Source organism: Sinocyclocheilus grahami, unplaced genomic scaffold (assembly GCF_001515645.1).
Source record: "Sinocyclocheilus grahami isolate Dianchi unplaced genomic scaffold, SAMN03320097.WGS_v1.1 scaffold442.1, whole genome shotgun sequence".
NCBI classification, from domain to species: domain Eukaryota; kingdom Metazoa; phylum Chordata; class Actinopteri; order Cypriniformes; family Cyprinidae; genus Sinocyclocheilus; species Sinocyclocheilus grahami.
The window spans coordinates 2,112,652-2,126,298 of NW_015505621.1; the positions used below are offsets into that span (position 1 = coordinate 2,112,652).

The 13,647-nt window shown below is 37.5% G+C and overlaps 1 protein-coding gene across 1 annotated transcript; it reads right to left on the reverse strand.

Moving 5' to 3' along the window:
- Positions 1-568: 568 nt before the first annotated feature.
- On the reverse strand, positions 569-11,371 carry LOC107552211 (histone deacetylase 6-like). Its single transcript, XM_016234059.1, has 26 exons — positions 11,226-11,371; positions 10,841-10,926; positions 10,295-10,379; positions 10,180-10,220; positions 9,985-10,081; positions 9,448-9,545; positions 9,254-9,358; positions 8,895-8,963; positions 8,658-8,784; positions 7,936-8,001; positions 7,788-7,847; positions 7,614-7,703; positions 7,420-7,526; positions 7,267-7,334; positions 6,668-6,794; positions 6,414-6,542; positions 6,065-6,233; positions 5,717-5,919; positions 5,176-5,368; positions 4,945-5,094; positions 4,346-4,520; positions 3,880-4,235; positions 3,637-3,780; positions 1,979-2,125; positions 1,455-1,583; positions 569-1,279 (listed from the first exon to the last, which is right to left on the reverse strand). The coding sequence occupies exons 1-26, from the start codon at positions 11,298-11,300 to the stop codon at positions 1,211-1,213; spliced, it is 3,165 nt and encodes a 1,054-aa protein (XP_016089545.1). The 5' UTR covers positions 11,301-11,371; the 3' UTR covers positions 569-1,210.
- Positions 11,372-13,647: the final 2,276 nt, after the last annotated feature.

A 13,647-nucleotide genomic window follows, 5' to 3' on the forward strand; every position in this document is an offset into this window, starting at 1 on the left:
GAAACGCCCCTGATATATATATATATATATATATATATATAGATATACATATATATACAAATATATATACAAACACACATATACACATAAAATAATTACTAAAATAATTGATAGCTACAGCCCTAATATATATATACAGTGGGGAAAAAAAGTATTTAGTCAGCCACCAATTGTGCAAGTTCTCCCACTTAAAAAGATGAGAGAGGCCTGTAATTTTTTAGAGGGAGGTCTATTTTAAAAAATAAAACACTATAACTCTTTTTTTTAAATCAGCATATCTAAAGAAAATAAAACACCATTATACATATTCAATATGTATATATATTTATGTTTGTTGTAAAAGTATTAGTTAATATATATATATATATACACACATACAGTAACTGTCTAATATATGTAATATTGAATTTATATATATTTCTTATTTGAACACATTTGGTACTAGTATTGCAACCTTTATGAGTAAATAAGGCACAAAGGTGTACTTTTTGAAAGGGTACCGGCCCAGTGACCGCTTATATACCTTTTTTCTGAGAGTGTATAATTATAGAACAGAAGAAGCATGGAACAGAAGAGTTTTTATTTAGAATGCAACATGTATCAAGAGTTACAAAGTGAGAGTTTCCAAAGGTCACTGTGTTTGTGCAAAAATAAACATTAAAAAAAGAAAAGAAACACAAAGTAACTCATTACAGCCAGTCCTCAGATGCTGTTTCAGTAAATATTGCACTGTTTATTGCTTTCAGTTTAAGGTGGTTTTGTAATTTCCACAGTTGGATCGTCTTGGCCTGGAGTCATACAATGAAGACAGGAATGCTTCAACAGTGCGGTGCAAACGCTGTTGGTTGTGCATTGAGAACGTAATACATTTGAAACACTAAATACTACAGATTTGGCTGGTGTGGTTTTAGCACCATGCTACCATTCCTCTGAAAGAACTCTTCATAAAATCAAAGTATTGTTTGGAAAAAAAAGAGAGGGCAGCTTTTAAAAACCAAGATTTCCTTTAAGATCAAACAAATTCCGTTAATAAAATCAGTACCTCACAATTGGCACAAGGAGAATCTATGAAATATAGTTGGAAGTTCAAGACACACAAGTGAGGAAGGAAGACAGACGAGCTGAAGAAACTTGCTTCCACTACAGTTCAGTTTGGTCTCTTCACTGCATCTACATGCATGCAAACACACGCTTACTTCTCTCTGCTGGTTTAGTTGAAAGGAGGAATCTCCTCTCCAAACTTCACGAGGTGAGCGGTATTTTTGGCTTCATGGAGCACCTGTGTGTGCAGAGACAGACAGTGACACAGTTGTTGTACATATGTACTGAAAATGTGCATGTTAAATCTGACAGTTACAATTTAATTAATTGTACAATATTACAACAATACAAAATGAACATGTTGTCATTCATCATTCAGCAGAGTACAGGCCCGTGATCTGGGCGGCACACACCTTGTTGTGGACGTATGACTCACAAGCGTAGCACCAGACAGAGAGGTCAGCGAAGCTCAGCACCATAGGGTGACCCGACTCCTGTCCGTGGGTCACCATGTGCTGCTTCACATAACGCCCGCAGAGCACCTGAGGTACAAATTATTTTTTTGTAATGATTGCTTTTACACAGTGGAGCAATGTAATTCCATGTATTCCCTGATGAGTAATAATTTATATATTGCAAATAAAACATGAATTGAATCATTCACTATTTTCGGTGCATTCTTAAAAACTAACAACTCATATATAGGATTGAAGTGATGTACATTCCCTTACATCCTACATTTTTTCAGACATTTCCCACATTTTTTGCATTTGCATGCACGCTTAGTGAATGAGACCCAGTGTGCATCACTGTTGCCAGTGACAAGCCGTAACTCTAAACTTCATTCAGCACTCTGTAAAGCTGCTACGTGAATGAGTTTGGCTCATCTATTCTATGTGTTGTTTTTGCTGTGACTTTGAGCATCATTAGCAGTCACCTTGTAGCAGAAGAGGCAGATCCAGTTTTCTGTATCACCTCCACACTCTTCACATGGCAGGAAGACATCGATGCCACCTGCGGGCACCGGTCGCACTGACTCCAAGTGTGGGCACCATGGCAACGGGTCCACCGCATACATGGTGTCCTAGCAACAAAAGCCACATGATTGTATCACCATTTAAATTCACATTTACAATATCGCCAGCTCCAGTTCTCAGTGACAACAACATTCTTAAATTCACCAACATATATATATATATATGCATACAGAGTTGGATAGTAACTGATTACGTGTAATCTGGATTATGTAATCAGATTCCAAAAATTAAGTACTTATAATTAGATTAAATCGGAATCAGACTACAGTTACTTTTTTATTGATTACATATTATTCGCACAATAGCAATAAACTAGCATTAAACAAATAAAATATAAAATTTTTTTAGTAAGCATTTTATTTTGATTGATGTAATTTTAAAATGCCTTATTTTAATTTTACAGTTTTATGATTTAATGAATTATTAACTTTTCAAACCCCCTGCAGTTCCTTCACGAACCCCAGCTGGGAAACCCTGATAATGTAATGTTTAATGCACTTCATTTTGTTAATAACAACAAACAGAATAGAGTACATTTTCTTACTCCTTTTTTATATCATATGGTACAACATTATCCTATTTCAATCAATGTGATAAACGGGTTAGGTCAAAGTAATCTAAAAGTAGTAGTAAAATGTGTAATGTAATGGATTATGTTACTAATCACAATTTTTGTCATATAATCTGGAATCTGTAATGACTACAATTTGTAAGTAATCTACCCAGCTTTGTACATATACTGTATATACAGTGGGGCAAAAAAGTATTTAGTCAGCCACCAATTGTGCAAGTTCTCCCACTTAAAAAGATGAGAGAGGCCTATAATTTTCATCATAGGTATACCTCAAATATGAGAGACAAAATGAGAAAAAAAAATCCAGAAAATCACATTGTAGGATTTTTAAAGAATTAATTGGTAAATTCCTCGGTAAAATAAGTATTTGGTCACCTACAAACAAGCAAGATTTCTGGCTCTCACAGACCTGTAACTTCTTCTTTAAGAGGCTCCTCTGTCCTCCACTCGTTACCTGTATTAATGGCTTCTGTTTGAACTTGTTATCAGTATAAAAGACCCCTGTCCACAACCTCAAACAGTCACACTCCAAACTCCACCATGGCCAAGACCAAAGAGCTGTCAAAGGACACATCATAAATAAACATTTTAATTTTAAGTTTTTTAAAATTATTTTTATTACTTAATTATCTTTGTATTTAAATTAGTATTTATCTATTTACTACTAATAAATATCTATACTTTAAAATATGAATATAGAATAATTAAATATAATAATAAATAATAATACATCATAAACAATAATAAAATATAATATTCTATATACATATCATTTATTTTTATTGTTTTTAATATATATATAATTTATATAATTAATATAATATAATCATTTATATAATATATATTTATTTATTTTTTATTATTACTACTATAAAATATTTATTTAGATATTTAATAGTAGTAATAATAAAAAAAATACATAACTAAATGTATGGCCACATTTAACTGCAATGTTACTATGCTAACATAACTTTAGTACGTTACCAAATCCGTGGCTTGTGCTCCAAAGACACGTTCTAAAACTGACATCATAGTGGCTTGACCACCAGCAGCCTCCAGCACGGAGTTCTCCTGGTCATCCACGGCAGCTGAATTTCCAGTGACCACAGACTCTGGGATGGTCCGGTCCTGTTCAACAGACCATTTTTGATGATGAATACATCACTAGTCACCAAAAACATACTGCTAATGACATTAGAGAATGCTTCCAGGTGTCTCTGTTTTTACCGCCGTAATCTCCGCATGCGTGTCGTCTACAGCTCTGGTTTTCTCTGACTTGAGTTTTAGGGGTGAATCTGACTCCCGGTCTGCTGAATCCCTCTGTGGGGTGGGTTTCACCTTCCGTCTGGCTCCTCCGATGGGGATTGAAGCTGGGCTGGGGTTAGATGAGGAACTCGTGTTGAGATTCAGAGAGAGCAGGTCCTTACTGAGCTCATCAAGGCCGGACTGCTGAAGATGCTGCGGTGTCTGTCCAGGACTTTGGGCAGGGGTGGAGTGGCGAGGAGATTTCTTGCCCTTGCCCGCCGATGCCCGCTTGCCTTTCGGTTTAGGAGATGGCAAAGCCAAACGAAGTGACTCTGGAACTGATATAAACACAAAAACGAAAGCATGTTGCATTCAAACAATTATCCCGTTCTTACAACTGAATTCTTCAGACTTAACAGGAAGCACACTTTTCGATATGCAAACTCACTCTGTATTCTCAGGGAGCTCCAGAAGGGGGCGAGAGCACGCAGGACACTGTTAATCGTGACAGTGGCATTGGTCTTTGGAGGTGGCAGATGGTCTAGAGGTGGAAGAGAGTCTCCCAGCAACATACTGGTGCACATGGACATTGACTCAGAGATGGAGGTGAGGTTATATCCTCCCTATGGTGAAAAGGGAAAGATGACATCATAAATGTTTTTGAAAGAATGCTCACCAAAGCTGCATTATTTGATCAAGAATACAGTAAAAACAGTAATATTGTGAATCATTATTACAGTTTAAAATAACATTTTCATATTTGAATATATTATAAAATGTAGCCTAATTTATTCCTGTGATCAAAGCTGAATTTCAGCATCATTACTCGTCTTCAGTGTCACGTGAACCTTAGATTTTGCCAGCAATGAGCAAATTTTCGAAAATGAGTTATTCTTAAATTGGAAACTGTGATATGTCTCATTTGACATCTTTAAATTTGTCTGGTGTCTACAGACATTCTCTAGGTATTGATTTCAGCATAAGCCACTGAAAAACTTAACAGTACAAAGTGCAAACATTGTGAATGTGCGAGTGAATATAACCCACCTCCAGTATGACTAGCACTCTTCCTGCAGCCAGGCTCATTAACTGATGGGTGAGGTGGGCGTAGCCCTCTGGGGTCACCTGATACCCTCCTAACGGATCACCTCGTGCTGCATCAAACCCAGCAGACACCAGCACCAGCTCTGGGGCAAACTAGAACACAGACAACACTATTCATTTAGTGTTTAACTCCAAACAACATCAGGTAAATAGGAACATATGTTGCGATTTTACCTCTCTGGCTATCGGCATCACTATGTGATGGAAAGCCGCCAAGTATTCTGGGTCTCCCATCTTTCCTCCACTCCAGGGGATGTTGACATTGTATCCTCTGCCTTTCGCTTGCCCCACCTTATCATAGTTAGCATCCTCCGAACTGGGGAAGAATGTCCCGTCTTCGTAGCGATGCAGAGAGATGTACAGAACACTGGGAGAACAGAAAGACATTTGATAGGTCAGCACTGCGACTGATCTCAAACAACGATATTTATACATTTGACAACATAAAGAGGACACATTAATAATGCAAACCCCTTTTGCCTATCCACCCAGACAAAACAAAACTGCAAAAATTAGGCATTTAGATTCATGGTTATGATGCACTAACTATCACACTTTAGCACTGACTGTTTTATGAATGCAACTTTGTAAACAGGCTGTTGTTGAATGATGTGGAAGTTAAATACTAGATTTGATCATCATCATCATCACTGATCCAGGCCACTACTGTATATGTACTGTATTTGATTATGGTTGACTGTTGGACTGGACAAACCTGTCATCCTCCTCAAAGATGTGCTGTGTGCCGTTTCCATGATGAACATCCCAATCGAGGATGAGGACGCGTAGAGACTCGTGAGTGGTGCACTGGGCATAGCGTGCGGTCAAAGCGGCCGTATTAAAGAAACAGAAACCACAAGCTGTGTCTTTCTCTGCATGATGACCAGGAGGACGGACTATGGCCACGCCGTTTCTCACCTACATGACCAAACAAACAACTGAGGAGACCTGGGAACAAATTCAAGCAGTACTTCTGTGGCATACAGTATACTGAATACATTATACAGTATACTGAAACATGTTAAAAAAGTGTATTACTTATGAAGATCACAAAATGACACACCTGGCCTGTGAGTATGGCCTGTACGGAGTTAAAACACGAGCCAGCGGCCATCAGGGCGCAGGTGTAGCTCTCATTACTTATGTAGATGGAGTTGTAATCGTTTCCCAGTCTGTGCAGATCTCTGGGCTTCATGTGCTCTGTACTCTTTATAGTGCTTATGTGCTCAGAACTAAAGAGATAAACAGACACGAATTGGATCAAATGTAGTGTACAACATTCGTTTTAGTAAGAAATCACCACTAAACAGGATTGCAGAAATGTTAATTATGCAAATTAAATTAAATTTGATTTGTATTTAATTTTTTCTACAGTAATGTGGTCGATATTGATTTACTCGTTTGAATGTCACCTGTGACAGAGTGCCAGCTCTTCTTCTGTTGCTAGGCGAGCTGGTATCCGAAGGCAACGGGACAGCAGACCCAACTCCTCATGCCGGCAAAAGATGCGTGAAATTCTCTGAGGGAGCTCTGGATGATGACTGTGGGAATCAATACATCCTCATCTTATATATGTTATGTACAACCAAGTAATCAAACCACTCAAAAAAAGAAAATTGTCACTTTTCACAGGGATACTGTGGTGTTATGTTATTAATGCTCTCACCCATCCCACATGTTGTGATGAAGCATCATTCTCTGGTCGTAAACTAGTCCAGTGATCAGAGAGGAAGCCTTCACTTCTGCACACACTGGAGCGGGCAGGGGAGGGACATCGGACAGAGGACCACCCTCTGAAGATCAAACACACACATTCAAGAGCCGCAGAAAACAGAAATATTTGCGCCTGTTAATCTTGCAATGGTACCAGATGTACCAAATCATTTCTGAACAAAAATGGCGATGAATGCTTTCTTTATATCTGCAGATGACAATAATATAATAACATCAATGACCAATGAATTTCCAGTGATTAGTGATAAGGATTTTTAAAGATAATTTTGTAGAGATTTTTATAGAGGGCAATTTCTAGCCAATTAAATATTAGGGGATATTAAAAATACATACTTTTTTTTTTGTAAAGATAGACTTTTAAATATATTTATTTATTAATAAATGTATTTAATAACTACATTTTCCATAATACAGGGTGATCAAACTGTACTTTTAATTGAGTCTTAATGTTTCATATCTGCACCAATATAATGATGGTGATTTAATCAGTTTATTTGTAAATAATAATTCTTGTCTTTTGGTAATTCTTACCAAACGTCTGAAGACTCTTCCAAAATGGATACAAGGCTGAGATGGTCTTTGAGATGGACTTCAGGGCACTGCAACAAAACATCAAAATAAAACCGAGCATAACACAAAGAAATGTAAGAGAACGCAGGGAGATGTGTTCCTCAGTTCACTCACCTTTCACTCGGAGCACCAGGAGAGATCAGATGAGGGCAAGGGTCACCCAGCAGTGACCTCACACTAGCACAAACACCCTCTGCTGTGGACTGGAGGTTATATCCACCCTAACAGATGAAACACTAGTGAGTCTGAGTGAGATGTTAACCCCAAAGAAGAAGATTTTATTCTCTCGTGGCATAATACGATCGTACCTCAAGAGCCAGCACAAGTCGTCCCTGTGCTACACCTTTCAGCATGTGGGTCAGGATGGAGAAGCACTGTGGACTCACTCGCATCTCACCCTAGACATAAAGAATGTTTTAAAGAATTCAAATGCAAGGAGTTTTTGAAAATGTTATTAAAGAGACTGAAGCTGAGCATCTCACCATTGGGTCACCGATCACAGAGTCAAATCCGGCCGCCACTAACACCAGCTGAGGCTGGAACTGTGCAGCACATACACAAGAGATCAGTCATTAATAAACAATAAAGCATTCATTCCAGATGTGCAGGTGACTGATCTGACAGGTGTACCTCATACGCCACAGGCAGGAGTAGCTGCTGGAAAGCTGTGATGTAATCTCCATCCTCCATCCCTATCTGCCGTTAAATAAAGAGATCAGGCCATATTCAGCACCAACTCACCACATTACCATAGCATTTTATTTTGTCACTTATAGTCCAGTATAATATTAGTGATACTTTAGTTTGCATGACCATTTTCAACTTTTTAATTTAAACAGATGTTTTTAGGACTTCTGTATGCAAATATGTGACCCTGGAGCACAAAACCAGTCTTAAGTCGCTGGGGTATATTTGTAGCAATAGCCAAAAAAACATTGTATCGGTCAAAATTATCTATTTTTCTTTTATGCCAAAAATCATTAGGATATTAAGTAAAGATCATGTTCCATGAAGATATTTTGTAAATTTCCTACCGTTAATGTATCAAAACTAAATTTTTGATTAATAATATGCATCACTAAGCACTTAATTTGGACAACTTTAAAGGCGATTTTCTCAATATTTAGATTTTTTGCACCCTCAGATTGCAGATTTTCAAATAGTTGTATCTCGGCCAAACCATACATCAATGGAAAGCTTATTTATTCAGCTTTCAGATGATGTCTGAATCTCAATTTCAAAAAATTGACCCTTATGACTGGTTTTGTGGTCCAGGGTCACATATACATTTGTTAATCTCTTGAAATGAGTCACGTCAACACTGACAAGCAGAGTAAATTAGCGTGGTGTACCTTGTTCCAGGGCAGGTTGATATTGTAGCCCTGTCCTGCTCCTGAACCCACCGAACTGCTGTCAGACTCCTTGAGGTGCGGCCAGAACGAGCCGTCTTCATATCTGTGCACTGAGAAATACAGCACACTGCCACACGGGAAGACAGAGAGAGAATCTTTACAAATGACAGACATTCATACAGAATAAATGCAATATGACGTAATGTAACACGGTGCTTCAGATACGGACAAATATACCTGGGATCCTCTTCAAAAATATACTGGATTCCCTGTCCGTGATGCACATCCCAATCCACAATTAGAACTCTGAAGGAAAAAAAACTCATGCTATAGACTCTCAAACCATACATTTCATTAAAGTCAACATGAAACGATGTTTGCAACACATTCAGTTCAGTTCACATCAGAAAAAAAAGACATTTCAGAGGTGAAGAAAGTCATTGCTTGATGAAAAAATATGAAAACAAACATTTTTATATCTATACTAGATGTGCATCTATGAATCGCTCATCAAGAAGGTCAATTTCAAAATGTCTTTAATAAATTAAAAGTGCAAATAAAAATGTGACGGTACAGCAAGACATGCAGACTCTCACCGTTTAACTCCATGCTGTTTCTGAGCGTAGCGCGCTGCTACGGCCAGATGGTTAAACATACAGCAGCCGTTCATCTTATCTGCATGAGCGTGGTGACCAGGAGGCCTGCGCGTACAGGAAAAAAAACAGTAACTCAAATAGATCAATGATCTACAGTATATTAGAACTGCTAAGAATAACAGATGCAACGAGACCTGTTGATGGAGAAGCCGTTACGCAGCTGTGATGTCATCACCTTATCCACCAGCTGGAGAACCGATCCCACAGCCAGACAGGCAGAGGTGAAAAATTCCTGGAGGAATTCAAAAATTCACACAATTAAAGACATGCTGCTGGGCAACCATAAACAAATAAAACACATTCTAATTATTAGGTTTTATTATTTTGTATAATTAAAAAAAAAAAAAAAAACAATAAGCCAAAAGAGATTTTGATTCATGATCAAGTCCTTTATAGGCAATAGGGTTGCAAAAAGGTGGAACATATTCAGTAAATTTCGGAAACATTTCAGAAATTTTGGAAAGTTTCCAGGATTTTTTTGGAATATTCCAGGGATTTTTGGAAAGTTTCCGGAAATGTTCCACCCCTTTGCAACCCTAATAGGCAATAATGCTCAATATAGTCAATATTATCATGTTGACTTTAAGAAACATCAGGGAATGTACTGGATTAAGATCGGGAATGGAAGAATAAGCACAAGACTGGTGAAGACTTGTGATTAGGTGACTTACAGGATGCAGGAAGACAGAGTCATATTTATCAGCCAGAGTCTTCAGCTCCTCCTCTGTCATTTTCTGAGTGGATTTCATCAGCTCTGCATACTCCTTCCTATTGTACACAACACATTCCCCCATGTGGCGTAAGATAATCATAAACCAACTCGATGAACGGTGTCAATCTTTATTCAGTCTTGCATATAAACTTACGTATGAACGAGTAACAGCTCATCTTCTGACACAGCTCTGGCCTTAAACACAAAACTAAAGCAATTAAAACTCAGGTACAAACCTGTTCTCATCATCACTACAAGAGTATCTCTACCTCTACTCGTACGCAGCGTCCCAGCAGGCCTTCCGTCTCCAGCATCTCCATCACAGTGCTCACTCTCGCTGGACACTCTGGGTGACTGAAAACAAAGACATCCAACCCACTGTTACAGAATAACCAATACTAATTTAAAACGAGGTTAAGTATCAAGAATAAGTGCAACTTTTTGGGATTAAATCACTAAAAATACTATTTCTATTTTAAGGCATCTTCAAACGAATGCTCAATTCAAGTTGATACAAACTTAATGCATATGACTAGAATGTTCTATCTTTGAATGCTTCATTAGCATCTACTGGAAAGTCTTGAAGGGTTCCCAAATGACTTTTTTTGTTAAAGGGATAGTTCACACAAATTTATTTGTGTTCCGAAGATGAACAAACGTCTTACCAGTTTGGAACGACATGAGCGTGAGTAATTAATGACAGAATTTTTTATTTTTGGGTGAACTTTCCCTTTAATTAAAAGAAAAAAAAAGAGACAGATTTTTCAATTTTAGGCAAACTATTGTCAATTAATTAAACCATCCTGAAGCATCACCTGGCATCCCAGAGGCAGTGAAAGCGAGTAAAGGCGTCTACGTAGACGAGACCTGTTCCTGTTGCTTTAGTCTTACCACGAACATCCTAAAAAAACATCCCAAAAATATTCAAACAGCCGTTCCAAAAGCTTGCATTCTCACACTGATATTGCATGTGCGTAAAATGCCAGCTTTATGAAATAGTATACTGGACAAGGACAAATTGCAAGAAAAATAATGTTGCAATAACAGAAATATTTTTGGTTTAAAAAAAACAACAGGCTGTTATTGTTATTATTTATGCAAAATTTATTTCGCTTTTAATTTTCTTTCAAATATGCGGTAATATAGACGATCCTTGACAATTTTCTTGAGAAAACACAGTGACTGTGATTAAGCGTTTACCAAGTTTTGGAGCTCATTGCTCATCTCCTCCTCCTCTTTGCTCCGATCCATTCTGCCCTTCCTCCGCGCCTCCATTAGATTCTTCTTATGGTTTGGATTGTTGTTTTCTCTCTGGAGAGCACAAAGGTCTTTTAGGGAGATTTGCATGCAGCCTAAAACAGGAATCCAAATAAAGCACTGGCTCCCACATCTGACATTTAAGAATGAGCAAAACAGAGCAAGACACTGCATAGATCAAGTGGGCAAACTTCAAGAATATCTGTGGATTATTAACCTCTGAATGAAGCTACTCATGTACACACTGATCAAAACAGCAAATGATCAACATACAGGTGCTGAACACGGTCTTAAAGGAATACTTCATCCAAAAGTGAAAATAATAACACACCTACAGGCCATCCAAGATGTAGATGAGTTTGTTTTTTTAAAGTGTTGTCTAATGATTAATCACGATTAATCGCATTCAAAATAAAAGTTTTTGTTTACATAATATATGTGTATGCTGTGTATATTTATTATGTATATATAAATACACACACATACAGTATATATTTTGAAAATATTTACATGTATATATATTTATATACATATATATATATATATATATTTAATATATAAACGTAACATATTTTTCTTAAATCTATACATGCATGTGTTTGTATTTATAAATATGCACAGTACACACACATATGTGAACCTGGAGCACAAAACCAGTCATAAGGGTCAATTTTTTATTTGGCTGAGATACAGCTATCTGAAAATCTGGAATCTGAGGGTGCAAAAAAATCTAAATATTGAGAAAATCATCTTTAAAGTTGTTCAAATGAAGTTCTTAGCAATGCATATTACTAATCAAACATTAAGTTTTGATATATTTACGGTAGGAAATTTACTAAATATCTTCATGGAACATGATCTTTACTTAATATCCTAATGATTTTTGGCATAAAAGAAAAATCTATAATTTTGACCCATACAATGTATTTTTGTGCTCCAAGGTCAAATTTGATGTACTTATGAATTTCATTTATTTACTTAACTTGTTTACTTATTTATTTACTTAGTTAATGGATTCATTATGTACTTATTTAATGTTTACTTAATAAAAAATAATAAATAAATATATAAATGAGTAAATAAATATTCATTTATTTTACTTTCTAATAAATCTGCCGTTGTGTACTGTGAATATTGTTGACTTTGATGAATTGCATGTGATGTTACTCATTTGTAAGCAGCTTTGGATGAAAGCATCTGCTCTATGTGTGAATGTAAATGTCATGTATTTATTTGTTTGTTGATGTGATATGTAGTCGTGTTGTCAGTGGGATGATGTTGAATCAGCTGATCATTCTCACAAAATAAAGCCGTTTCGGAGGGATTGTGTGAGAATGAGCAGCTGACGGCTCGTTACTCCACTTCCAGACATTTACATGCTTTTCTCTTGGGCTTCAAAGAAACAACGTAATACCGTGGTACTTTTTGTTCTTGAATGCAGAGGAGGAGGATCTGTGAGTTCAGAAAGTGAGTGCTTGAAATTTGTCAAGCATGAAGCGTTGAAAAAAGAAATGACACCCAGAAACCCTTAATCTGCTGTGTGTGTGTGTGTGTGTGTGTGTGTGTGTGTGTGTGTGTGTGTGTGTGAAAGAGTGTGTGTGTGTCAGAGTGTGTGTGAAAGAGAGTATGTGTGTGTGTGCGTGTGTGTGAGAGAGAGATTAGATAAGCAGTTATGCTGAATTTCCACTCAGCTGTAAAGTTTCTGTTGAGAGTTGCTGATTGGAGCAGAATTAAAGCGTCATGCTGATTATTGTATCTCACCAACGACCCGTTACACACACACTGTAGAATTAATTTAACTCACTCTGATTCCGTCTGTATGTCAGATATACCAGCCTCATTCGCTCTCTATATTTCATGTTTTTGTAAGTCATGATGCTGCATCTTTAAAAAAGCACAATCGCTCTTACGTAATATATTAATCCAAAGAGCTATATAATATTTAATGTTACTGAAATATTTTATTTTGTGTGAGTGTGTGTGTGTGTGTGTGTGTGTGTGTGTGAGTGAGTGAGCGTGTGAGTGATTGCGTGAGAGTGAGTGAGTGTGTGAGCGTGAGTGAGTGTGTGAGCGTGAGTGAGTGAGTGAGCGTGAGAGTGTGAGTGAGCATGAGAGTGTGTGAGTGAGCGTGAGCGTGTGAGCGAGCGTGAGTGTGTGTGTGTGAGTGTGTGTGTGTGTGAGTGAGTGAGCGTGTGAGTGATTGCGTGAGAGTGAGTGCGTGAGAGTGAGTGAGTGTGTGAGCGTGAGTGAGTGAGTGAGCGTGAGAGTGTGAGTGAGCATGAGAGTGTGTGAGTGAGCGTGAGCGTGTGAGCGAGCGTGAGTGTGTGTGTGAGTGTGTGTGTGTGTGTGTGTGAGTGAGTGAGTG